This window comes from Podarcis melisellensis (genome assembly GCF_964234715.1).
Source record: "Podarcis melisellensis genome assembly, chromosome: 10".
Classification (NCBI taxonomy): Eukaryota; Metazoa; Chordata; class Lepidosauria; order Squamata; family Lacertidae; genus Podarcis; species Podarcis melisellensis.
The window spans coordinates 20,809,225-20,833,324 of NC_138542.1; the positions used below are offsets into that span (position 1 = coordinate 20,809,225).

The 24,100-nt window shown below is 46.5% G+C and overlaps 1 protein-coding gene across 2 annotated transcripts; it reads right to left on the bottom strand.

The window, feature by feature from the left end:
* Positions 1–373: 373 nt before the first annotated feature.
* WNT16 (Wnt family member 16) lies at positions 374–10,919 on the bottom strand. 2 transcript variants are annotated; one of them, XM_081929024.1, is made up of 4 exons: positions 10,625–10,919; positions 6,319–6,593; positions 4,111–4,397; positions 374–1,518 (listed from the first exon to the last, which is right to left on the bottom strand). In XM_081929024.1, the coding sequence occupies exons 1-4, from the start codon at positions 10,723–10,725 to the stop codon at positions 1,054–1,056; spliced, it is 1,128 nt and encodes a 375-aa protein (XP_081785150.1). In that variant the 5' UTR covers positions 10,726–10,919; the 3' UTR covers positions 374–1,053. The 2 variants fall into 2 exon arrangements, with proteins under 2 accessions (XP_081785150.1, XP_081785149.1); XM_081929023.1 differs by having other exon boundaries at positions 6,319–6,608.
* Positions 10,920–24,100: the final 13,181 nt, after the last annotated feature.

Sequence of the window (24,100 nt, forward strand, 5' to 3'; positions counted from 1 at the left end):
GCCCAAAAGATCTAAAGGGAGCAATATCTTTTCTAGGATTTATCTACCCTTCTTAATAAGCTGAGCTGGCAGCAGTCCTGCAGCTAATGTGAGGAAGACAATGAATCCATCCATCCATCATGGAATGATGATCCTCTGGTCAATGGAGCATGTGTCAAATTCGCTAACACGCACACCACAGTTTTCATAGCACACTGGTGTGTTATAGTCACAGACAGGTGTGTTTAGCAATAGCATATGGGAGACATTTTCTTAAAAAGAATGGAGCATCACAAAACAAAAATAAACAGCATAATTTGGGGGAGGGGAGGAATTAGAATGCCTTAAGCGATGACACAACAACGTACCTACAAAGCTGCTCCATTTCTCTCCCTTTTCCTCAATGAAGCTTTTAATGGCACTGGAGAAGACACAACTAAAATTTAAAAAAACCACCAGGAGGTCGCAGCTACACATCATTTCACTTTAACTGGTGTGTACTCCCAACGCCAAGGTCCAGATCTGCCCAAGAAAGCTATTCAACCCATTTTAGACTCGGCTCGGTTAACTGATGAACATCTCAGTCTTACCCTTAACATCTGACTAGCTAAGCAAACAGCCGTACAACTGCTGGTAATCCTTTGCTCCCAGAGGTCTCAATAAACAGAGTACTCTTAATACATGGGATCAGCTTATCTCGTACCAGGCATCATTGTAGCCTCCAAATGTTTCATTTAAGCTCTTCTGGCTGGCTTGAGATCTGTGCGTGTCCAGCGTTGGCAAAGACGTGTCCATCTCGACTTCAATGATCAAAATACTGACTATTCACGGCGATCAGGGACACGAGTCGCTCCAGTAGGCCACCCAGCTAGGCAAAATTCTTCAGATGATCCAGATCTCCACTACTATTAGTTTTAAATGGGACGTCTGCTAATTCCGAGCTGCCCTTTCGATACGAACCAACACCTTTGGCCCTCAAGGCTCTTCATCTCAAGACGCCTCCTTAGCAGGACCACGAGAAGGCTACTTCTCAGGGTTTTTCTCTCGTCATCTATTTTCAGGGCAAGTATGGTTTCACTTGCAAGTATGGACATCAGTCATGGTCTCGCATCTTCTGCAGCGTACGTAACAACACCAAACAAACTTGCAATCGCATCTCTCCACTTGCCTGACAACATGTGTGTTGTAACCGCGGCCGCAGCACAGGAGGTTGCATCCATCCGGCCCCTCGGAAGTACGGTTGCATTCCCTTCCTTGCGTCCCGGGGACTCCCAGTTTGGGATCTTCAACGCAATAGTTGGGGGACTTGTAGATGTACAGCAGATCTTCTTTGCGGATTGGTATCTTCCGCTGCCTTTTGTCTTTCCTGCGTATCTTTCTTCTCGCCCTCTCGGAAATCTGGATGCTGCTTTCGTACTTCTCTTTCAAAAAACTGCCGATCTCTGCAAAGGAGGACATAGTCTTCCAGCACGTCTTGAGAGCGCAGGAGCCCGAGACTCCGTGGCAACGGCAATCCACCGTCATCAGCTTTGCGACGGCCTGGGAAAATTTGAGACCAAATCAATCAAGCGACGTTCCGCTCATTTGTTAACTACCGAGCAACAGATTCTACGCTTCTAAGGCTATGAAATGACAATGCCCAAAATGTTTAAACATCTTCCATTTGGGAGTCGTTTGCTTCTCAGAAATGAGGCCAGAGATTAAAGAACAAAAAAGCAGACATGTACGTGAGAGAGAGCCACATGCACAACTAGAGCTCAGGTTCTTGCTTTCATTGCAATAATTCTTGCAGCCGAAGAGCCAAGCTGTTTCTCAAAACAGAACTACACCCAGTCTCTTCAGCTGCGGCAAAAGTTGCCCGCCTTTTAGGACCAGCAGGCAAATTTCAAATTTTGAAAAAGAGCTGTGGGGCAGCAGTCACAAAAATAATAAAAAAGCCTATTATTACTGTTATTATTGTTGCTGCTATTAATTGTTGTCAAAATTTAAATACTGCCCTTCGTGAAAAGATCTCGGGGGCGATTCACAGAATGGTTGTTATGGGGTTGTGGCATAACACAACACGGCTGCCGTGGTGATGGCAGAGTTGCATAACTCAAAATTAGAGACAGCGTTGTCGTTGCTGCTGCCCCATCGTCAGACAACCTCATACTTGCCACGGGGAATCACCTATGTCCTGCTGGCTTTGATTGTGGAGATAACACAAAATTGACTTTGAACATGGACAGCAACACAATTGTTATTGTTGTTTTTGTTTGTGTAAGAACAGCAAAAAAAGCATTCCTCCTGGACCAGGAAAAATATGTAAGGCGGGCACGCCAGTCTCACTCTTACACTCTCAGCACGTATAGATACCAGAGACACACGTGCTTTTCTTTCCAAAACACAAATACTTGTCTTCCCCACCTATACACAGTAAATCCTTTTTCCTCTACCCAAGTTCACCTCTCATGTTCTTAAAAATGGCACATCAATCTGTGTAAGCATCTGAATAAGCACAAGATTATATATACAGTGGTACCTTGGGTTAAGTACTTAATTAGTTCTGGAGATCCGTTCTTAACCTGAAACTGTTCTTAACCTGAAGCACCACTTTAGCTAATGGGGCCTCCCGCTGCCACTGTGCGATTTCTGTTCTCATCCTGAAGCAAAGTTCTTAACCTGAGGTACTATTTCTGGGTTAGCGGAGTCTGTAACCTGAAGTGTCTTTAACCTGCAGGGTATGTTACCACTGTATATACCTATATTTATGGCAGAGCAGCTGATATGTGCACCTGAACCACGAGAACCATGCTTTTCACGAGAATCTTGTCCTCTACTGAAATCATTGCTAACCCAAGCCCCAACTTGAAATAGCACCCCTGACAACTGAGAGCTTGCAAAATCCGAGTCCAGTATTGATCTGAGCTCCATTATTGGAATATATTAGAATATATATTTTTGTTTTAATTCCTGCAGCGGTGGTGGTAGGATGCTGCTTAGAAGTCATACTTTCTGCAGCAAATCCCGGGTCTCTAAAAACTAGAGAGTTTAGTGGTTAGTCTTGGACTTGGTTGTGATGTTCACTAAGTGGCCCTGGACAAGTCTCACTTTAACTTACTTCGCAGCTAGTTGCTGTGAAGATAACACAGGATAAGGAAGACACAAGAGGTGGCGGGGCAGTTATTTTGGACAGGATAAAAATACAGGTTTGGATCCAGACATGCCCCTCCATGAATGAACAGGCTCTTTCTGCTCACAGCAGGCCCCGAGGTTCATCCGAGGTTCCTGGCTAAGGGTGGGGAGAAGTGATTTTCACAAATTCCATCTGCAACCCCCAACACTTGCAGCTCAAGAGTGTTCCCCAACTTTCTAGAGTAGTTTTTTTAGCAGGCTGCAGAGGGAAGGAGGAACTGCTGAAAAACTGCGTGAACACAACTCTGCATAGGCCTGGATCTAAAAAAGTAAAGGTAAAGGGACCCCTGACCATTAGGTCCAGTCGTGGCCAACTCTGGGGTTGCGGTGCTCATCTCACTTTATTGGCCGAGGGAGCCGGCGTACAGCTTCCGGGTCATGTGGCCAGCATGACTAAGCAGCTTCTGGCGAACCAGAGCAGTGCACGGAAATGCCGTTTACCTTCCCGCTGGAGCTGTACCTATTTATCTACTTGCACGTTGGCGTGCTTTCGAACTGCTAGGTTGGCAGGAGCAGGGACCGGGCAACAGGAGCTCACCCCGTCACGGGGATTTGAAACACCGACCTCCTGATCGGCAAGTCCTAGGCTCTGTGGTTTAAACTACAGCGCCACCCACGAGGCCTGGATCTACCCCATAATAAACCAGCCACTATGTGCACGGCCCAGAATTTGTCAGACAGCGGCACCATTCAGACTGAAATGCAATGGTGGGGAAAGACAGGTTTTCAACCTTCACATTTAAAACATGCAGGTTTCTTAAAGAAAAGCTCCACACAGGGAATGCATAACCGGAGGAAGCTATCTTTTTGTGTGCAGGTCAAAGAGATGGAAGATCTTGGGGCCTAGTGGCTTAAGGCCAGGGACATGGGGAAGCAGCCAGGAAACTGTGTCTCCCTCTACCATTCATTGGCTACATATTACAGGGAAAGAAGTGGAATGGGAGGACAAATCCATACCAGTCTTCCAGCTTCATTGTTATGCAGGTTCATGGCTAGCAGCCTGCTGCCATCTTTCCCCGTGACGTTTTCCGCAGGGCCGTCTAAAAACTTTCTGCTCAGCCACATTCCGTACTGGATGTCATCGGAGCAGCCGCCCCAGTGCCAGCCTTCGCTGGCCGAGCCACCACTCTGTAGCTTGGGGTCACAGGCACAGTCAGTCATGTTCCCCACGCTGCACGAATGAGTCACGGAATGCACAAGGCCTGCTGCTGTCACCGCTGAGATGAACGCTGTTTCTTTGGTACCTGCAGAAGGACACAGTCATTCAATCAATCTCCTTTATCGGCATAGAAAAAGTGCATCATATAGTCGTACCTCGGAAGTCGAACGGAATCTGTTCCGGAAGTCCGTTCGACTTCCAAAACATTCAGAAACCAAGGCACGGCTTCCAATTGGTTGCAGGAAGCTCCTGCAGCCAATCAGAAGCCACGTAAGCCGTGCTGGATGTTTGGGTTCCAAAGAACGTTCGCAAACCGGAACACTCACTTCCAGTTTTGTGGCGTTCGGAAGCCAAAACATTAGACTCGCAAGGCGTTCGTCAACCAAGGTAAGACTGTACATGATCAGAACACAACACTGTAAACGAAACATAGGAGATACTTTAGGATGAAACTGTACAGGCACCGTGAGATACGAAAATGGCTCTTGGGACCTACGGTGACGTAATTTCGTGGCATCACTCAAAAGTCTTGCCACATTCTCCACAATGTCATTTCTACAATTGCTCAGCAGATAAGACACCCTGGAAGAGTCGATAAATCCCCTCCTTCAAAAAGTGGGCCAAATATTTATCATATGTTTTTTGCATAAACTGGGAAATAAAATAAAACACGTGTGAGGGATTCAACCTGTTTTGTGCCACAAGGGCAGTGACTTTCAGAGGATGGGATTGTCGAAAATCTACCTGCAGGCGGCAAGACATTAAATCTTGCAAGGGAAAGAGCTCTGTGTAGGTGGGGATTGAAAGCTGGTGTAAATACGGAGCGTCCTGGCCAAACGAGGGTGGAATTCCCAACCCCAAAGGGAAACAGGTTTTGTCGGCTGCGATGTTAAGGGTTTTGAATTCAATCTCTAGGATGTGAGGGCGATCTGGCTGCGATGTCTGTCACCCCACTGATCGCCAGGGTTGGATTCGACTGATCTGGAGGGCTAGGCAGTTGTCCCCTTCCACCCTCACTGCCTCATGTGCCTCCCTCCCAAAGCTGCACACTTGGTGGAAGAGGCCAACCATCCCAGATAGGAGAGTACCACTCTTCAAAACATCACTCAAAAAGGTTGGCAGCATTATCCTGTGGCCAAAATGGTGCCCGCTCCCATTAAGCCAGCAGGAGAGAGAGAAATCTTGGCCCCCCTCCTGGAGAAATTCATTCAGTTTACGTCCAGCTGAAATCAACAGGGCAATTTAGTCACAACAGAGTTCAAAGGGACTTCAGTGTTACCAGCTTGCTTTGGATTGGGGCCAGTGTACCGGGATCACACAACTTAGGGCAGCAGTCACCAGGTTGGTGTTCTCTAGGAGGGATGCGGGTGGCGCTGTGGTCTAAACCACTGAGCCTCTTGGGCTTCCCAATCGGAAGGTTGGTGGTTTGAATCCCCGCGACGGGGTGAGCCCCCATTGCTCTGTCCCAGCTCCTGCCAACCTAACAGTTCAAAAGCACGCCAGTGCAAGTAGATAAATAGGAACCACTGTGGCGGGAAGTTAAGCGGCATTTCTGTGCGCTCTGGTTTCCTTTGCGCCAGAAGTGGTTTAGTCATGGTGGTCACATGACCCAGGAAGCTGTCTGTGGACAAATGCCAGCTCCCTCGGTCTGAAAGCGAGATGAGCGCCGCAACACCATAGTCGCCTTTGACTGGACTTAACCGTCCAGGGAGCCTTTACCTTTTACCTTTACCTCAAGATGTTGCAACAACAATGACCACTGGTTCTGCTGGTTGGGGAAGACAGGAATTGTAGACCACCAACATTTGGAAGGCAAATGTTGGCTACCTTTGAATTAGGGCAAGGATGGGGAAACTTTGCCACATGGTCTCCACATGGTCACAATTGGCCCTGCGCCAGTCGCAAAAGGCACCCGGCTAATTTCTAATGTGCATTGCATGGATGGGACGTGAGATGGTGTGTCTCAAACCCGCCACTTTCCCACTCCTCCCAACCAGAAGACCTACCGCTGCTCAGTTCATAGCCAAAGCCGGAGGAAGCAGGAGCCGCAGAGATGGGCGAAGGGTTGGAAGCCGTAGAAGCCGTCTCGAGCCGCAGGAGGCAGTTCCAGCGCTCGTGTTTGAACTGGCTCTGGCACTCCTCAATCCCCAGGCGGGCTCCTTCGCGGATGCTTGGCAGGAGGTTGGGCTGCTTCTTGCACAGGTCCTTTTGACGGCCGTTCAGAGGCAGGTTGGCGCAGCCCAGTTTCTCGGGGACACCGAAGGAGGCCATGCCCAGCCACCTGAAAAAGCAGCCCCTGGGGTGAGACCCAAGCACCGGACATTTCATTTGACACAGGTAAGACGAGAGCGGCCAAAACAGGAAAGAGGAGCCGCGGCTCAAACAACCCAGCGATGCGAAAGGACTATCAAAACACCAGAGGGTCAAAGGAACACAAATTCACAGAAGACCCACAGAGGGAGTAGCCAAAGCTGTGTCCTTCGGATGTCGCTGGACTACAACCCCCATCATTCCTGACCATTGGCCACGCTGGCTGAGACCTATGGGAGTTGTGGTCCTCAACATCTGGATAGTAAACAATGGTCACCAGTTAGATCATATTACACTGATCCCAGAACGACTGCACTGGCTACCAATTAGTTTTTGGGCCCAATTCCAAATGCTGGTTTTGACCTATAAAGCCTTAAATGGCTCAGGACCGCAATCCCTCAAGGACCGCCTCTCTGCATTCATTACCTGACGCCCTTCTTCCTTAGCCTCCTCCACGTGATGTCCAGATGGTGGCACCACGAGAACAGGCCTTTTCTGTAGTGGCTCTCTGCTTATGGAGTGCTCTCCCCAGGGTGGTTCGCCAGGCGCCTTCATTCTATATTTTTAGGCACCAGGCGAAAACGTTCCTCTTCATCAGGCCTTTGGCTGATTGATGTGGGAAGGGGGGGGTGTTATTATTTTGTTGTTTTGTTTTACTTATTTACTTGTTTTATCCTGCATTTTAATCTTTGAACCGCTCTGAGATTTTATGATGAAGGGCCGTATATCAATCAATCAAGTACAGTCATACCTTGGCTCCTGAACGTCCTGGAACTCGGACGTTTTGGCTCCTGAACGCCGCAAACCCAGAAGTGATTGTTCCGGTTTGTGAACGTTCTTTGGGAAACCAAACGTTCGACAGGGCTTCCGCAGCTTCTGATTGGCTGCAGGAACCTCCTGCAGCCAATCGGAAGCTGTAATTTGGTTTTCGAATGTTTTGGAAGTTAAACGGACTTCTCGAACGGATTCTGTTTGGCTTCCAAATGCCACATTCCCCAGCAATAGGTGTGGAACAAGAAGCACCTGAAATCAGAGGATAAGCTAGGACTGGAGAGGAGAGGGAGGGGTTAGTACTAGGCATCTTGGATTTGTGTGGCAGGGCAAGGCTGTTGCCTGAGAGGATTCTGCAGGAGGGATCACTATCTCCCACATCCCCAGAGCGCAGGGTTTGACAGCTGGGTGGAGTCGCCCATCTGTCAATCACCTGGCGCCACCATGACATCAGGCGACCCGGTTTTTCTTTCTTTACCTTATATGACATCAGGTGTGGGGCAGGTGAGCTTGGCCAAAAGGGCCCCACAGGTGTTCTAGAGAATCTAATGAGGTCCAAGTCCTAGGCACCCTTTCTCAAACTTGGGTGGTGGTGTTGGGCTACAACTCCCATCATCCTCAGCTACCAGGGATGATGGGAGTTGTAGTCCAACAATATCTGGGGACCCAGTGTTAGGGAAGGCTGGGCTAGAGGCTCCCCACTGTGGCCTTCTAACTCGGCAACAGTCAGAAAGAGGACTGAACAGTCCCATGGTAGGTGATAGATGTCACTGAGGAAATTCCCATAGTAAACAAAGGGTGATTTTAAAAATCTCATTGTACAATGTAGCTTTCCCCTTTTGATATACAGTGTTACCTCGGGTTAAGTACTTATTTCGTTCCGGAGGTCTGTTCTTAACCTGAAACTGTTCTTAACCTGAAGCACCACTTTAGCTAATGGGGCCTCCTGCTGCTGACGTGCCACTGGAACACAATTTCTGTTCTCATCCTGAAGCAAGGTTCTTAACCCGAGGTACTATTTCTGGGTTAGCGGAGTCTGTAACCTGAAGCGTATGTAACCTGAAGCGTCTGTAACCTGAGGTACCACTGTACTGATATGAGATAATTCAAACACAATTCCTGGAGCCACTTGGGAAAATACACTCATGAGAGACTACTGGATTGTAACAGCCTGTATCACATCTGCAGTTAATGACATTCCCGCAAACACCCCAAGCCTATGGCATTTGTGTGTGTGTGTGTGTTTAATTTAACCACCATAAGACATATCCAGGCAGGATTCCACCTTGCCAGATCCTGAGCACAAAATTATCTCTGCAAATGTGAAAGGAGAATTGTTTCACAGAACACATCCTCTGAGCACAAGCTAAAAAAACCTTGTGGGATGAGGCCAAAGGCATTCTCTTTCCCAAGCAAATGCATGTGGGAAGCAAGAAGAAGAAGAAGAAGAAGAGTTTGGATTTGATATCCCGCTTTATCACTACCCGAAGGAGTCTCAATGCGGCTAACATTCTCCTTTCCCTTCCTCCCCCACAACAAACACTCTGTGAGGTGAGTGGGGCTGAGAGACTTCAGAGAAGTGTGACTAGCCCAAGGTCACCCAACAGCTGCATGTGGAGGAGCGGAGACGCGAACCCAGTTCCCCAGATTACAAGACTACAGCTCTTAACCATTGCACCACACTGACCCACTACTGCTGCCATGTAACTGGTGTGCTGGATTCCCCCCCCCCACCCGCCGCCTTATTTGATAACCTGGTTTCCAGTATTTACAGAGCAAGGGACAAATGCTTCGCAGTCCACTTTCTCCATTCCATGCTGGGTGAGAGCATCCAGGGGTGATCTGGTGTTCAGAGCGTTGGAAGACCAGCTTTAAATCTTCACTCACTCTTTGGACCGGCCACCGTTTCCTAGCCTAACCTACCTCACTGGGTTGTTGTGAGGATAAAATGGGGGGGGGAACCATGCATGTACCCTTCAGCTTCTTGGAGCAAAGATAGGATATAAATAAATGCATGCTAAATTGTAGAACATGCAGTGGCGTAGCATGGGTTGTCAGCAACCGGGGCAAGGCAAGTAATTTGCACCCCCTAACCCGTGGATTTGCGCCCCCTAACCCGTGGATTTGCACCCCCTAACCCTAACCCCCAGATGTTGCGCCCAGTGCGGCCGGCCCCCCCTGCACCCCCCACGCTACGCCACTGAGAACATGTAACCAAGTTTCAAACAGATTCGTACCTTCAAATCAAATCAGGGTTTCAGGATCTTCTCAAACAACACACACAAAATAGATCTGCAAACTTTGCTGCCACCATTTGTGAATATTATAAAAGGGGAGGAAGGTTTGTATTTATTTTTAATAAAGGAATCAAAAAAGTTCGCTTTCTAGGGCGTCCTAGAAACTTGTAAGGATGAAATCAGGCTTTCGATTTGCTACGTTTGCAATGTGTTATTTGATGGGGAAAATGGCAACCCTGGTGAAAATGTACAGGCAATGTCTCTGCCATATATATATATATATAGCGCACTAACATTTCCCAGTTTAAAAAGGAACCTTTAAAAAGGTGTTTCAGGAGCATTTGTACACATCCTGCCTTGGCGTTCCTTCTCTCAAGAAGACACAGGATTCCCCGGATTCTTTGAGCCTCCTTAGGAAAGCAGCTCCTTTTAGATCGGCATAAATGACTATGCATGCAACCGCCCCTTTGAGATTTACTAACGCGGCGGCATTTGTTATGGGAATGAGCATCCTGGCTCACCAGGTGAAGGTTTGAAAGTCGCGTGACAACCCAACAAAGAGCTTTCCTTATAAACAGCCGCGCCTCGCACGTGCAAAAAGAAAAAGAAAGAAAGGCGCTTCCGTGTCGTGCGGGAAAGCTGACATTCTATTATGCACAGACCGGGGAGATTCAAACCCCGCACGTGTGAAAACTGCCCAAAGCCCGGAATCGAGTTAACGGCTGGGCAACGTCGTTGGTTTGAGCACCGTACTGATATAACGCCAAGGTTGTACGTTCGATCCCCGTATGGGACAACTGCGTATTCCAGCATAGCAAGGGGTTGGATTAATGATCCTCGTGATCCCTTTCCAACTATTATCTTTGAGAGACATTCTGCAGAGCTGAGAACAGCTTTCATTTGTCCCGAAGGCAGGAGAGGCGCAGCCAACTCGATCACCCCACCCCCGACCCCGGGAGATGAGGGATCCCGCTCGGCACCCGCTTCTACTCACATCCAGTTGCCGTGGGCGCCGCAGGGCCAAAGTTGCCAGAGCAGCGCCGTGCACAGCACGCACAGGCGAGGCAGGATTCCCCAGGGAGCCCCCTTCTCCATAGCCAGGGCATGGAGATCCCCGGGAGATCCCCACCCAGTCGCTCTCCGCTCCCGCAGCTGCGATCTTCAGTCCTGAGCAGAGACAGCGCCTTAAAAGCCCGTCCCCTAACTGAGGGGAGTGCCGCTCACGCGGATCACCTGCGAGGGCAGCGCGATCCCCGGCCGGCGATCCACCGGACGCGACCCAAGAGAGCAGCGCGCCCTCCGAAAGGGAGAGAAGTTCTGGCGCGCCTTGCCTCGCTCCTCTCGACTTCGGCGACTCTCGCTCGCCGCCTCATTGGCTGGCGGCGGCTCATCAATATGAAACGCGTTTCTCATTGGCTGCGGCGCGTTCCAAAGGACTCGCCCGCACGCGGTCGTAATCAGGCGGTCTGTGCTGTGCTCTGCGAGCCTTCTGCAAGAAATAAGAATAAAACCGAAATTTTGCGCTGCAAGAAGGGAGAACGCGCATCACGGAGCATCAGGGAACAGGCGCTGCTCTAGATCCTGAAAAATGCTGCTTTCCGTGTCTCAACACCATTTTACTAGGAATTCTCCGCTTGCCACCGGGAGAGATGGCACAATAACTCCCTGGAATGTGTCAGCAAGCTGAAGTTTGCATCCTTAGGAAAGCTCGCTGCATCAATATGATAACAGATCAGGGATGAGCAGCCTTTTTCCAGCTCGAGGGCCACGTTCCCTCTCGGGCAGCCATCTGAGGGCCGCATGGTTGATTGATTGACATCCAATGCCCTGTTAAAATGTGGTTTTTTGTTGTTTTTATTTTGATTGAGTGTTTTGTGGTGTTGTCTTTTGATTTTGTTCTGTGAACCGCCCCTCAGACCTCCAGCTATAGAGCGGTACAGTGGTACCTCGGGTTACATATGCTTCAGGTTACAGACGCTTCAGGTTACAGACTCCGCTAACCCAGAAATAGTACCTCGGGTTAAGAACTTTGTTTCAGGATGAGAACAGAAATTGTGCTCCAGTGGCGCAGTGGCAGCAGGAGACCCCATTAGCTAAAGTGGTGCTTCAGGTTAAGAACAGTTTCAGGTTAAGAACGGACCTCCGGAACTAATTAAGTACTTAACCTGAGGTACCACTGTACAGTGGTGCCTCGCAAGACGAAATTCGTTCCACGAGTTGTGTCGTCTAGCGATTTTTTCGTCTTGCGGAGCGCGGATTCGCTGGGTATTAACGGTTTTAAGAAAAAGGAAGCAAACTCAATTTTCCCTATGGGCTTGCTTCGCAAGACGAAAACGTCTTGCGAAGCAACGCAAAAAGTGAAAAACCCTTTCGTCTTGCGCGTTTTTCGTCTTGCGAGACATTCGTCTTGCGAGGTACCACTGTATATAAATTCAATAAATAATAAAAATGCTGCGTAGCCAGGATTTTTGTTGGGAGGGGGCAGAACATCAGTTAGCTATGTATTTTTATTGGTTTAGGGGGCAGCTGCCCCTCCCTGGCTCCCCACCCTTAGCTGCACCCATGCAGAACAATAAATTGCAACTTTTCCCTTTATACAGTGGCCTAGTTTCCCATGCTCACCTATCCTCCATCCGTGCATTATCAGAGTTTGAGGGTATGTTCCAGCCAGGTCAAAACACTAAAGGCAGGGGCAAAGTAAGGCTGGTGAGGGGCGTGGCTTGGGAAGGGGGTGTGGTCTAGGGAGGTGCCAAGGGCAGGATTTTAGGCTTGGGGGCCACGATTAGCTCCCATGCCTAAAATTCCTTACCTATCCCTGCAATAGATCTGAATAAATCTAATTCTTATAAAAGCTTTAGACAGAGAAATCAGAATAGTTTCCAATCCTGATAGTTCTGGAGGTTTAAAAAAGTTACTTTCTAAAGAATGAAAGCGTCCTCTCTGCCAGTGCATAGGATTGCAGCTTCGCTCGTTTTTCAGCAAGTAGCGCGAGCCAAATTATTAAGTTGCTGTATCACCTGAAATGGAAATTGTGTTAAATTCTGGAACCGTTTCTCCAGGACAGATTTTGACACATTTAGGAGGGATGTTGTATCGTTTTGAATCTGTTGTTTATGACTCTGCATCTCCCTCGTGCACCGGAGCCAGGTTCCGATGAAGGACCCTGTTGTGGAGGCACCTGGTTGCGCCCCCTAAAAAAAAACCCACAAAAAACACCCAGGGGCACAGCCTCCCAGCGCCCCCCCCCCCGGTCTATGGACCTGTGATTGATTTATTTTATTTCTGAAAACAGAGATGGAGGCTGTTTTGACCAGGCCCCTAGCTGTACAGAATGGGGATTTTTACGTAAGAATACAGTGGTGCCCCGCAAGACGAATGCCTCGCAAGACGGAAAACTCGCTAGACGAAAGGGTTTTCCGTTTTTTGAGCTGCTTCGCAAGACGAATTTCCCTATGGGCTTGCTTCACAAGACGAAAACGTCTTGCAAGTTTGTTTCCTTTTTCTTAACACCATTAATACAGTTGCGACTTGACTTTGAGGAGCAACTCATAGAACGCAGTGTACATAGTAGCCTTTTTAGAGGTTTTTAAAGACTTTGGTGATTTTTGAAGCTTTTCCAAAACTTCTTTTGCAGCCATTTGGTAAGTTAAGCTTTTAAAACTTTTTTTTGGGGGGGGGTTGGATTTTGGGTTGGGGTGTTTGGAATTCAAGGACTTGGTGTTGGGGAGGGGTTTGCAAGAATCTTGAAGCTTGTGTTTTTTTTCTGCATTTTTATGATTTTCTGTGACCATTGGGCCACTTTGCTGTTTTTTAAAAAATATTCTGGATTTGAATTTCTGTGTGCTGGGTGGCTGGGGGAACAGTTGGGGAGGGGTTTGCAAGAATCTGGAAGCTTGTGGGTTTTTTTCTGCATTTTTATGATTTTCTGTGACCATTGGGCCATTCTGCTGTTTTTTAAAAATAATAATCTGGATTTGAATTTCTGTGTGCTGGGTGGCTTGGGGGAACAGTTGGGGAGGGGTTTGCAAGAATCTTTAGCTTGTGTGTTTTTTCCTGCATTTTTATGATTTTCTGTGACCATTGGGCCACTCTGCTGTTTTTTTAAAAAAATTCTGGGTTTGAATTTTGAAATGCTCTTTACAGTATGTGTGACTTTAAAGAGCACTTAATAAACTCTTGTTGAACCAAATTTGGCTTTGTTTGGACTTTTTTTGACCATAGGAACGCATTAATTGATTTTCAATGCATTCCTATGGGATTTCGTGCTTCACAAGACGAAAAATTCGCTAGACGAAAAAATTCGTGGAACGAATTAATTTCGTCTTGCGAGGCACCACTGTATACGAGAACACTGCTTTAGACCATTGGTCTATCCAGGGCTCTCTCTTTTTTAGCCAGAACTCACCGGAACTCAGTTTCGGCACCTCTCAGGTGGGTGCCATTGCCATTCTAAGAGAACAAGGGAGGCGTTCATGGTGAGTTCCGGCAACTTCTTTTTCTAGAAAAATAGCACTGGTCCATCTAGCCATCTATATACAGTGGTACCTTGTTTCTCAAACGCCTTGGTACGCAAACACCGAAAACCCAGAAGTGTTATGTACTGAAGTTCTCACCCTGGGCCAGCAGGGGGATACTGTAGATAGTTCAGGTCCACATATGCAAATAAGGGATCCAAAGTGACATTCAGTGGTTGGATAGTTACAGAAAATGGTTACTGTTGCGTTCTAGTGGAGCTCTATATAAGCAGGCTGGCTGAACCCTTCAATTCAGTTCTGTTCTGGCCTGTGAATAAACAAGAGCTGTTTGAAGAATTGCTGTGTCATCTGATCGGTTCACCCACAACTTAACAGGAAGTGTCTGGTTTTCAAACGTTTTTCAGAAGCCGAACATCCAATGCTGCTGTCGGCCATTGTTTCTGGGGTGCCTGGACCAATCAAAAGCTGTGCCTTGGTTTTCAAACATTTCAGAAGTCAAACAGACTTCCGGAAATGGATTAAGTTTGACGCTTTTGTTTTTGCTATTTATTTTGCGGGGGTTTTTTGTTTTTGTTTTTTTGAGGCTTTTCCAGTTACTGTATATACTCGTGCATAAGCCGATTTTTTCAGCACATTTTTTATGCTGAAAAAGCCCCCCTCGGCTTATACTCGAGTGAGGGTCCCACTTACTGTTTGCTGCCCCTGTTCGTGCCACCACCGCTCTTGCCAAGCGCAGTTCATGTTCCTGCCCTTGCGAGTGGCAGAGGCTGTTGTCTGCGGAGGAGGAGTAATGAGCAGCCCGAAAGCAGCCCTTTCAGGCTGCTCCTTTCTCGCCCTCCGCCTTTGCAGCTGTCAGCATTTCCCACCCTAGGCTTATACTCGAGTCAGTAAGTTTTCCCAGTTTTTTTGCGGTAAAATTAGGTGCCTCAGCTTATATTCGGGTCGGCTTATACTCGAGTATATACGGCTAATTTGTTTTTGTGACTGTGTGGAACCCAGTTCAGCTATTGATTGAATGATGGTGTGACTGCGGAAATGGATAATGTTAAATTGCTGTTTTAGGGTGTGTTTTTTAAAAAAGTCTGGAACGGATTAATCCGTTTTGCATTACTTTCTATGGGAAAGCGCACCTTGGTTTTGGAACGCTTTGGTTTTGGAACGGACTTCCGGAACGGATTAAGTTTGACAAACAAGGTACCACTGTACTGTCAAGGGCATTTTGGGGTTTCAGACAGGGGGCGTTCCCAGCCCTACCTAGAGATTTCCTACCCAGGAATTGAAATTGGAACATTTTGCATTCAAAGCAGATTCTCTGCGGCTGAGCTATGGCGCTTTTCATCAGTTACTGCCCTCAAGTCTAAATAACAGAAGCAAGATGAATGACTGAGGTGGACAACGAATGCACCTGACTTTTCAGAACTTTGCTGAAGAAGGAGGTGGGCATCCATCACATCAGAACAGCAAGACTACACTTATTAAAATATGAGTTACTCATGTGCTTTGATTTGTAGAACAAAAGAAATAAATATTAAGTGGCCATGGGTGAGGGAGGGGAGCCTGACATCCACTCACTTAGGGGAGAAGTATTGATTCAACCTTCTGTTTTCTACCAGCCCTAGTACGATTCTATGAACTGAAAAACAACATTTCTGCCATTATCTTGATCTATATCCGAAACGGCTTACTTCATCAAAGGCTATCTGAATTGCCTGAAGTCAAGGAAGTGCAGAAATCTTCTTTCAGATTTTTTACTTGGCAAAGGATGTGAAGGAGGGTGAATGCTCCATAAATGAGATAATTTTACTTCGGGAAATATTTCTGTTGGAGGCTAGGAGAACACATCACAGTTCTACAGCTGTTGCATTCCACAAACAAGGGCAGCCCTATTTAATTGGGTGGGGTGTTTGTGAGGTTTGTTGTAGAAGGGAAACATAGGGATATTGTTTGAGAATAGAACGCGTGCACGCACACACCGGTAAGTTGCTGTGTTTGGGCCTCTTCACACAGAATAATAATGGAAGACTGCCTTTATGGATCAGACAAAGAATGATGGAGTCCAGCCTTTGGTACATTCTCCTCCCACCTTCCCTTAGCTTTCCTCTTGACCTTGCATCAGTCTCTCTTTTTTAATAGACATTTTATTTGGGGGGGGGGGCTCAAATATGAAGCAGTAAAGTGATTGGTGGTTCGAATCCCCGCAAAGGGGTGAGCTCCCATTGCTCGGTCCCTGCTCCTGCCAACCTAGCAGTTCGAAAGCACATCGAAGTGCAAGTAGATAAATAGGTACCACTCCGGCGGGAAGGTAAACGGCGTTTCCATTCACTGCTCATCAAAGTGCAAGTAGATAAATAGGTACCGCTCCAGCGGGAAGGTAAACAGCGTTTCCGTGCGCTGCTCTGGTTCGCCAGAAGCGGCTTAGTCATGCTGGCCACATGACCCGGAAGCTGTACGCCGGCTCCCTCAGCCAATAAAGCGAGATGAGCGCCGCAACCCCAGAGTCGGTCACGACTGGACCTAATGGTCAGGGGTCCCTTTCCCCTTTAAAGTGATACAAAAAGAAAAAAGAACAAAACACACAACTGTGTAAAGGGAAAAATATAAATGAATGTATACAAAAAAATACCATAGCCCATACATTCTTTTATAAATTGGATATTATTGTCCTAATACTAATGTAAATATTAATAGCCTACTACATTTTGTATATATTTGTTCCAAATATTGTCACATTTATCCAAGCAGAGTCTACGTCTGTAAGCAGTCCGTTTGTAGGTTGCTAGTGTTATCATATTATCAATCTGCTGATTAAAGGAGATCATGTCTTTATTCTTCCAGTTCATCAATATCAGCCTCTTGGCTACCATTAGAGCATGTAAAATCCATTTTTGCTGTCCAGTTGTTAACTTTCATATCATATAGTAGGTATACAGTTCATCAGTCTCATGGGGGGGCAGGCAATGCATGTAGCTCATGTGTTAAGTGCAGGGATTAAGGGTGGAAGATGGAAAGGGGCAGGAATAGGAAACCATCAAGAGCTAGCTAGAAGCTTGGCTGCGGTCTAATTTTGTCATCCTACTTAGGAAGCTTAATTAGGAAGCTACTTAGGAAGGGATATGGGTGGCGCTGTGGGTTAAACCACAGAGCCTAGGACTTGCTGATCAGAAGGTCGGAGGTTTGAATCCCCATGACGGGGTGAGCTCCCATTGCTTGGTCCCTGCTCCTGCCAACCTAGCAGTTCAAAAGCACACCAGTGCAAGTAGATAAATAGGTACCACTCCGGTGGGAAGGTAAACGGCGTTTCCGTGCGCTGCTCTGGTTTGCCAGAAGTGGCTTAGTCATGCCGGCCACATGACCCGGAAGCTGTACGCCGGCTCCCTCGGCCAATAAAGCGAGATGAGCGCCGTAACCCCAGAGTCGGCCACGACTGGACCTAATGGTCAGGGGTCCCTTTACCTTTACTTAGGAAGCCACCCCAAGCCCCGCGTTTCTTGGACCAATGGGTGTCTACAGAAATAAATCTAATCATCCCAACCGATCCACAGCAGAGTTCCACCAATGCTGCATCTACATTCACTTATTACCTGCCTGAGGACTCATTTCAGGGATGAAACCAACCAGCTTTCTGTTTGCTGAAACTGCATCCATCTCAGCTGTGCCTCACTGAAGAAAAAGACTCTCAAGCCTGTGTCAGTTCCATTCAGGAATTTCTCAAATTTGAAAACTATGAGAGGTGAATTGGGGCTATATGGTGCCCTTCATCAGGAGACAGCTTGTCTTGTACAATCGTACCTTGGAAGTTAAACAGAATCCCTTCCGGAAGTGTGGTCGACTTCCAAAATGTTCACCAAAGCACAGCTTTCGATTGGCTGCAGGAACCTCCTGCAGCTAATTGGAAGCCCCTTTGGACATTCAGCTTCCAAAAATAGTTCGCAAACTGGAACAGTCACTTCTGGGTTTGAGGTGTTCGGGAGCCAAAACGTTCGAGAACTAAGCTGTTCAAAAACCAAGGTATGACTGTATTTGGGTGAATCGCTTTGTTGAAAGGAAGTCTCAGCATGCAGGCGTAAGAAGATAATAGCTGTGTGCACCTCCATAGACTTGTAGCTCACGAAAAGCGATTCAGGATTTATGTACATTGGTTGATTGGTTTGGGGATATATTTGTATCCTGCCCTTCAAACTCCTGAGGCAGTTTATAGCACAGTCTGAAACGTAAAGATAATAATAACTGAATGATGGAAACACAATACAGTGAAACAGAACAAAGCCTCTGAGCAGAATGCTCCCTCGAACTACTAAGACTTCATAAAATGTAAAATGCTTGCAGGTTACATAATTCTTGATTAATTTTCTTTGTTCAGGAGGATGCTAAGACTAAATTGCAGGACAGCAACTGACTGTAACTTAGGGCTCATTCGCACTTTTGTTTGTCCCGTGATTTCTGAGAGGTTCTTCTTTTGTCTTGCTGTTTTCCTCAGAAAATACCTGCTGTTTCCTGCTGAATTGGAACAATCTGCAGATTGGGTTTTGTTCTGATTCAGCAGTTGGCAGTGGGTTTTCCCAGGAAAACTTGCGGGACAGTAGAAAAACCTCTCAGACCCAGAAATCATAGAACTGTAGAGTTGGAAAGGACCAAAAGGATCATCTAGTCCAACTCCTTGCAAGGCGGGAATATTCTGCCCAAAGTGGGGCTCAAATCCACAACTCTGAGATTACGAGTCTCACACTCTACCAACTGAGCTGTCATAGCACAAACTGAAGTGTGGATGAGCCCTTACTAATAGTGAATGGAAACACAGATGGATGAATACACCGAAACACAACACATCATTTACGGAAGTGTCAAGGTTAAAGCTAGGTGGGAAAACGGGATTTATTTAAGTTGCTTCATATTTAACACTGCTCTTGACATTCTTCAGTGGCAACAGGTTAAAACCTCCCTGCAGCTGCCTTGGGGAGTTAACTGAAGGAAGGCCTCCAATTCTGACATAAAATGATCTGCCGTGCCAGGCCACTCGTTTTCATTCAAAGAAAATAAAAAAGCCACCCTATCATTTTTAAAGCCCTGCTTCTGCAGTAAATTAACTTCTTGCTGTAGCACAAGCCGTCCAAATAGCTCCCGCAGGCATATTCCAAAGGCTCAAATGATTACATATAACTTGCACGTCAAACTTTCAGTGGATGAATGCATTATTATTATTATTTGTAATGTTAATGGAAGCTTCGGAGTCAGGAGTTTAATTTTTCATCTGTCGTCTTGGGTGCTGTGGAAGTGCTTGTCAAGTCTTGGTGCTTCAAAGAGTACTCCTCAGGCCTGTCCATCGGGACCAGTTCTACATCGGCTGCCACGTAGAGACCTCGTTCTCTTGTTCCTCTTGGCAACGGTGACCCTGTGGTAATCTTCTTGTGTGCAGATTCTTGCCATCGGCTCTGGTGGATTCTTCTGCCCACAGCACCACAAACACCCTGAAGGAAATATAGACTGTGCCTAAGCGAGCCGCCGCATATGATGTCCTCCTCACTTGGTAACAGCAACCACATGGAGAAATTGCTGTAAGGCTGCGTTCGTGAGGAGATGGTTTGCAGCACTCACAGCCACCGTCTCTTCATACAATAATCAGGAGTGAAATATGAGATACTTTGCCCTCAGCTGAATAGTACAGTGTCTTCTTCCACTCAAGCCTTTGGCCAGCAATTGAGGTAACTTATCTCAGAGAATTAAGTATTTTTCTTCTTCTTAGCCAAGTACGGTTTGGGCTCTTCAACTTTCATGCGCATGGCCAGCAAGTTGACCGTATTTACTTCAGATGTCTCCTGCCCACTGCAGTTGTTCTGGTTTCCAGAAGTCTTCACAGCTTTGACCACATATGGACCGTAAGGTCTCCATAGATATTCCAGATGCTTGCGAATAATGGCTTGAAACAGAGGGAGTGGTATCACATTGAGCAGCTAATTCTTCCTCTACTTTGACAATTTCCCATTTGAGGATTCAGATGTGAAGGTTCGCAACCTTGACCTTATACCTTGGGTTTCAGTGTTAAAGATATGGAAGCTAGGAGCTAGAAGGCACATTAAACCAAAGTTACAGGCGCAACAACAAACTCTTCAGGTGTGCTTTTTTTCAATAACAAGCATACAAAGCTGAAAATGAATGAACTGCAGCTAAAATACTATGTTCATGTTTCACATGGTCTAGTCTTTCCCTTGCTCACCCCCCTAATATTCTTCAGAAGGTCTCTTTTCCAGTCTTCAGAGAGTAGCTGGAAGTGGGGGAGGCAGAAAAAGGTCCTCCTTTCCTTCCACTCTGCAGTCTTAATCTGAAATCTAAGGCGCAGCGCTGTGCCCAGAGCTCAGAAACTGCTTGCGCTAATGAAATGCCCTGTCGCAAAATGTGCCTAGAACAATGGGAGTTTCGAACACTGTTGGGAAGTCCAAGATATATTTTCTGACTAACCTTTTATCAGTGCTACGACGTATGTCATACAGGTATTGGTTCTGCTTAGGGTTGTTCTGGACAGTACGTCTCCAACAAAGCACAACTAAAAGGGAGGCTTATAAACAAAAATAGTTTCTAAAGAAAGATGTCAGTTGTGGACTAGATCAGTGTTTCTCAAACTTGGGTCTCCAGCTATTTTCAGACTAAAGTTCCCATCATCCTTGTTCCCTGGTCTTGCTAGCTAGGGATGATGGGAGTTGTAGTCCAAAACAGCTGGAGACCCAAGTTTGAGAAACACTGCTCTAGATACTAAGCCAAGAAACACATAGCCTGTCTATGGTAATTCAGTAGCAATGGAATCACACCCTCCTAAGACCTAGAGACATTTCTTATTACTTCAGGTATTTCTGGCATTCAATATAGGACTTGAGTCCTGACGCAAACTAAGGAACAATGGAAGATGAAATTCATAATGTGGAAGCTACAAAATCAAACCATATAACCGGAACTCAAACGTCAGCAATAGCACCCCACAGAATTTGTTGAGGTCTACCTATATTCATGACGGCATCGATCACTTGATCAGCTGTGCAGTTTTTCACTGATGCTTTTCCTTTGGCAAACGTTAGCAAATTTGCTTCATTTTGGCTGATATTCCGATGTTTTGGAAATAATAATAACAATTAGACATAACATTGGCAAAGCTGTGTCTTTTGCCACTGTTATTTTACACTGGAAGTGCTCAATACAGGCCTGGATGATTGCAAGGGTAATTCAGTAGTGACCTCCACGGTTGTCATCTAATTAACTTCAAAATGAAGAGCTTTGATTCATCTTAAGTATTAAACGTCTGCAGTGCGGGCCAGTGAAATCCAATGCATTTCTACTTAAAACTAAGTCCCATTGTTAACTAGAACTTCATCCTATGAAGGTGTATACAGGATTGCAGTCTGCAGGCGCTTCTTTTAAAGTATTGGCTCTGTTGTTGTTATTTTCCTTTTTATCATCCATGAAAATTGCTGCCCCAAATAATTTGTCAGTCCAGTCTTGTAATGTCTGGAATAGAAAGGTATTAGAGACAAGAGGTCACTCTGCTTATCATTGTCTGGAGCTGAAGCTTGTATTAAGGAAGGAGTACGTGCATTTAAAGGATGCGGGTGGCACTGTGGTCTAAACCACTGGGCCTCCTGGGCTTGCCGATTGGAAGGTCGGCGGTTCGAATCCCCGCAACGGGGTCAGCTCCCGTTGCTGGGTCCCAGCTCCTGCTAACCTAGCAGTTTGAAAGCACGTCAAAGTGCAAGTAGATGAATAGGTACCACTCCGGCAGGAAGGTAAATAGTGTTTCCATGCGCTGCTCTGGTTTCGCCAGAAGCAGCTTAGTCATGCTGGCCACATGACCCGGGAAAAGTGAGATGAGCGCCGCAACCCCAGAGTCATTCACAACTGGACTTAACTGTTAGGGATCCTTTACCTTAGGCACATTTAAGGGAAATCATAAAATAAAAAGACACACTAATAAATTACTAAAAAAAGTTTCCGGTTGATGGTCTGTTAAAATATTTGTGCTTTATTTATTCAACAACAACCATAAGTATACAGTTTTCAGATTGGACATACAGGTCTCCACATATTCTGCAATGACAGTAATGTACGCTGTATGCAATTGCAGATCTTAATAGCAGCAAGCAGTGCCATAAATCTCTTTTCCTGTGTTCTTAAAAAAAAAAGGTGTCCCATTGAAAATACTGAATATGTGAGTTCATAAAGAAACTATAATGTATGGTATAACAGTTGACAAGCCCATGGATATACAAACAAATCACTGTAGGAGACATTCATGAAATTAATTTTTGCCTTGCTTGTTGGGACTTGGCTAAGGTTTACCCCACCGGATTCAATGGTTTCATTTCACTTGGAACAGCATTCTCTTGCTCTCAATTAAGCACTAAGTTTGGAGTTAAGTAGGAGCGTGTTTCAAGGATAATTTTTCCTTCATCCCCATTTGGGTAATGTTACTGATTGCACACCTCTGATAAATGGTGCAGAACAGCGAACGTTGGCTAAACTCCATCTAATACAAATCTCAGGTCTCTGTCTTCCCTGGGGATCCCAATTTGCAGGAGGGAACAAGTTCCCTAGCATGTTATGATGTGGCTGCGAGGCGTCTCTCATGCTGCCAACCTGCCACATGGGGGTTCGAATCAATCTGCCTTGGCTGACCAATCAAAAGCCCCAATTGACCTCCTGAAATAGTAATAATAACTTACTATTTATACCCTGCCCATCTCGCTGGGTTTCCCCAGCCACTCTGAGCGGCTCCCAACAGAATATTTAAAGCACGATAAAACATCAAACATTAAAAACTTCCCAGTACAGGGATGTCTTCTAAAAGTCAGATAGTTGTTTATTCCCTTGACATCTGATGGGAGGGCATTCCATATGGTAGGTGCCACTACCGAGAAGGCCCTCTGCCTGGTTCCCTGTAACTTGGCTTCTCACAGTGAGGGAACCGCCAGAAGGCCCTCAGAGCTGAACCTCTGTGTCCAGATGGGTGTGGAGACACTCCTTCAGGTATACTGGACCAAGGCCTTTTAGGGCTTTCAAGGTCAGCACCAACACTTGGAATTGTGCTCGGAAATGTACTGGGAGCCAATGTAGGTGTTTTAGGACCAGAGATGTGGTCAGCAGAGTTGGCCAGAGAAAAGACTTATTTCCTCTGGTCCCCTCCTGGACTATGCATACAGCCCTGGCTATGGGTCTCCAATAGTTTGGTCAACAACTTCTCTGCCATCCCTCATTTTCTTGCTCTCCAGATTTGCTCTCCAGGTCCAGTGCCAAGGGCCTTCTGGTGGTTCCCTCATTGCGAGAAGCAAAGCTACAGGGTACCAGGCAGAGGGCCTTCTCGGTAGTGGCGCCTGCCCTGTGGAACGCCCTCCCATCAGATGTCAAAGCGATAAATAACTACCTGACATTCAGAAGACATCTTAAGGCAGCCCTGTTCAGGGAAGTTTTAAATCTGTGATATTTTAGTGTATTTTTGGTTTCTATGGAAGCTGCCCAGAGTGGCTGGGGAAACCCAGCCAGATGGGCGGGGTACAAATAATAAATTATTATTATTATTATTATTATTATTATTATTATTATTATTATTATTATTTTGCCACTTGGTGGGTTTCCATAAAGTGCATGGCTCTGGACAGTGGTCAGCCCATGGTTAACAGGGCTGGGAAGAAATTTTAGTCACTAGCACAATTGGACCTGTGATTTTACCTTCCTCATTGCAATGCAGGGGTTGGGACTATTAACATTTATTGTCTCAGCTTGGTAGCCGTGGGAGAGGCATTGGGCAGCATCTATAGCTGGGTTAACCAGGTAATGGGTGCCCCACTTTCCTCAGAGGGAATTCCTTTAATGGATCTTGTGGTGGCACCTATGCCTGCAGCCCTAGCTCAGGGAGGGGCATTAGGTTGCTGAACCCCCAGGTTGCTAGAGGGGTGTAAGTGGGAAAGACATTCCAGCTAATTCCTCATATGTGAACATTGGCTAGCAGTCAGACCCAT

Excerpts from the sequence above, each read along its gene's own strand:
- WNT16 (XM_081929023.1), bottom strand. The coding sequence starts at position 10,725 with ATGGAGAAGGGGGCTCCCTGGGGAATCCTGCCTCGCCTGTGCGTGCTG. Across the intron at positions 6,609-10,624 it reads GGCGCCCACGGCAACTGGAT|GGGCTGCTTTTTCAGGTGGC; the intron begins GTGAGTAGAAGC and ends GTCTCACCCCAG. Across the intron at positions 4,398-6,318 it reads TGGCTATGAACTGAGCAGCG|GTACCAAAGAAACAGCGTTC; the intron begins GTAGGTCTTCTG and ends GTCCTTCTGCAG.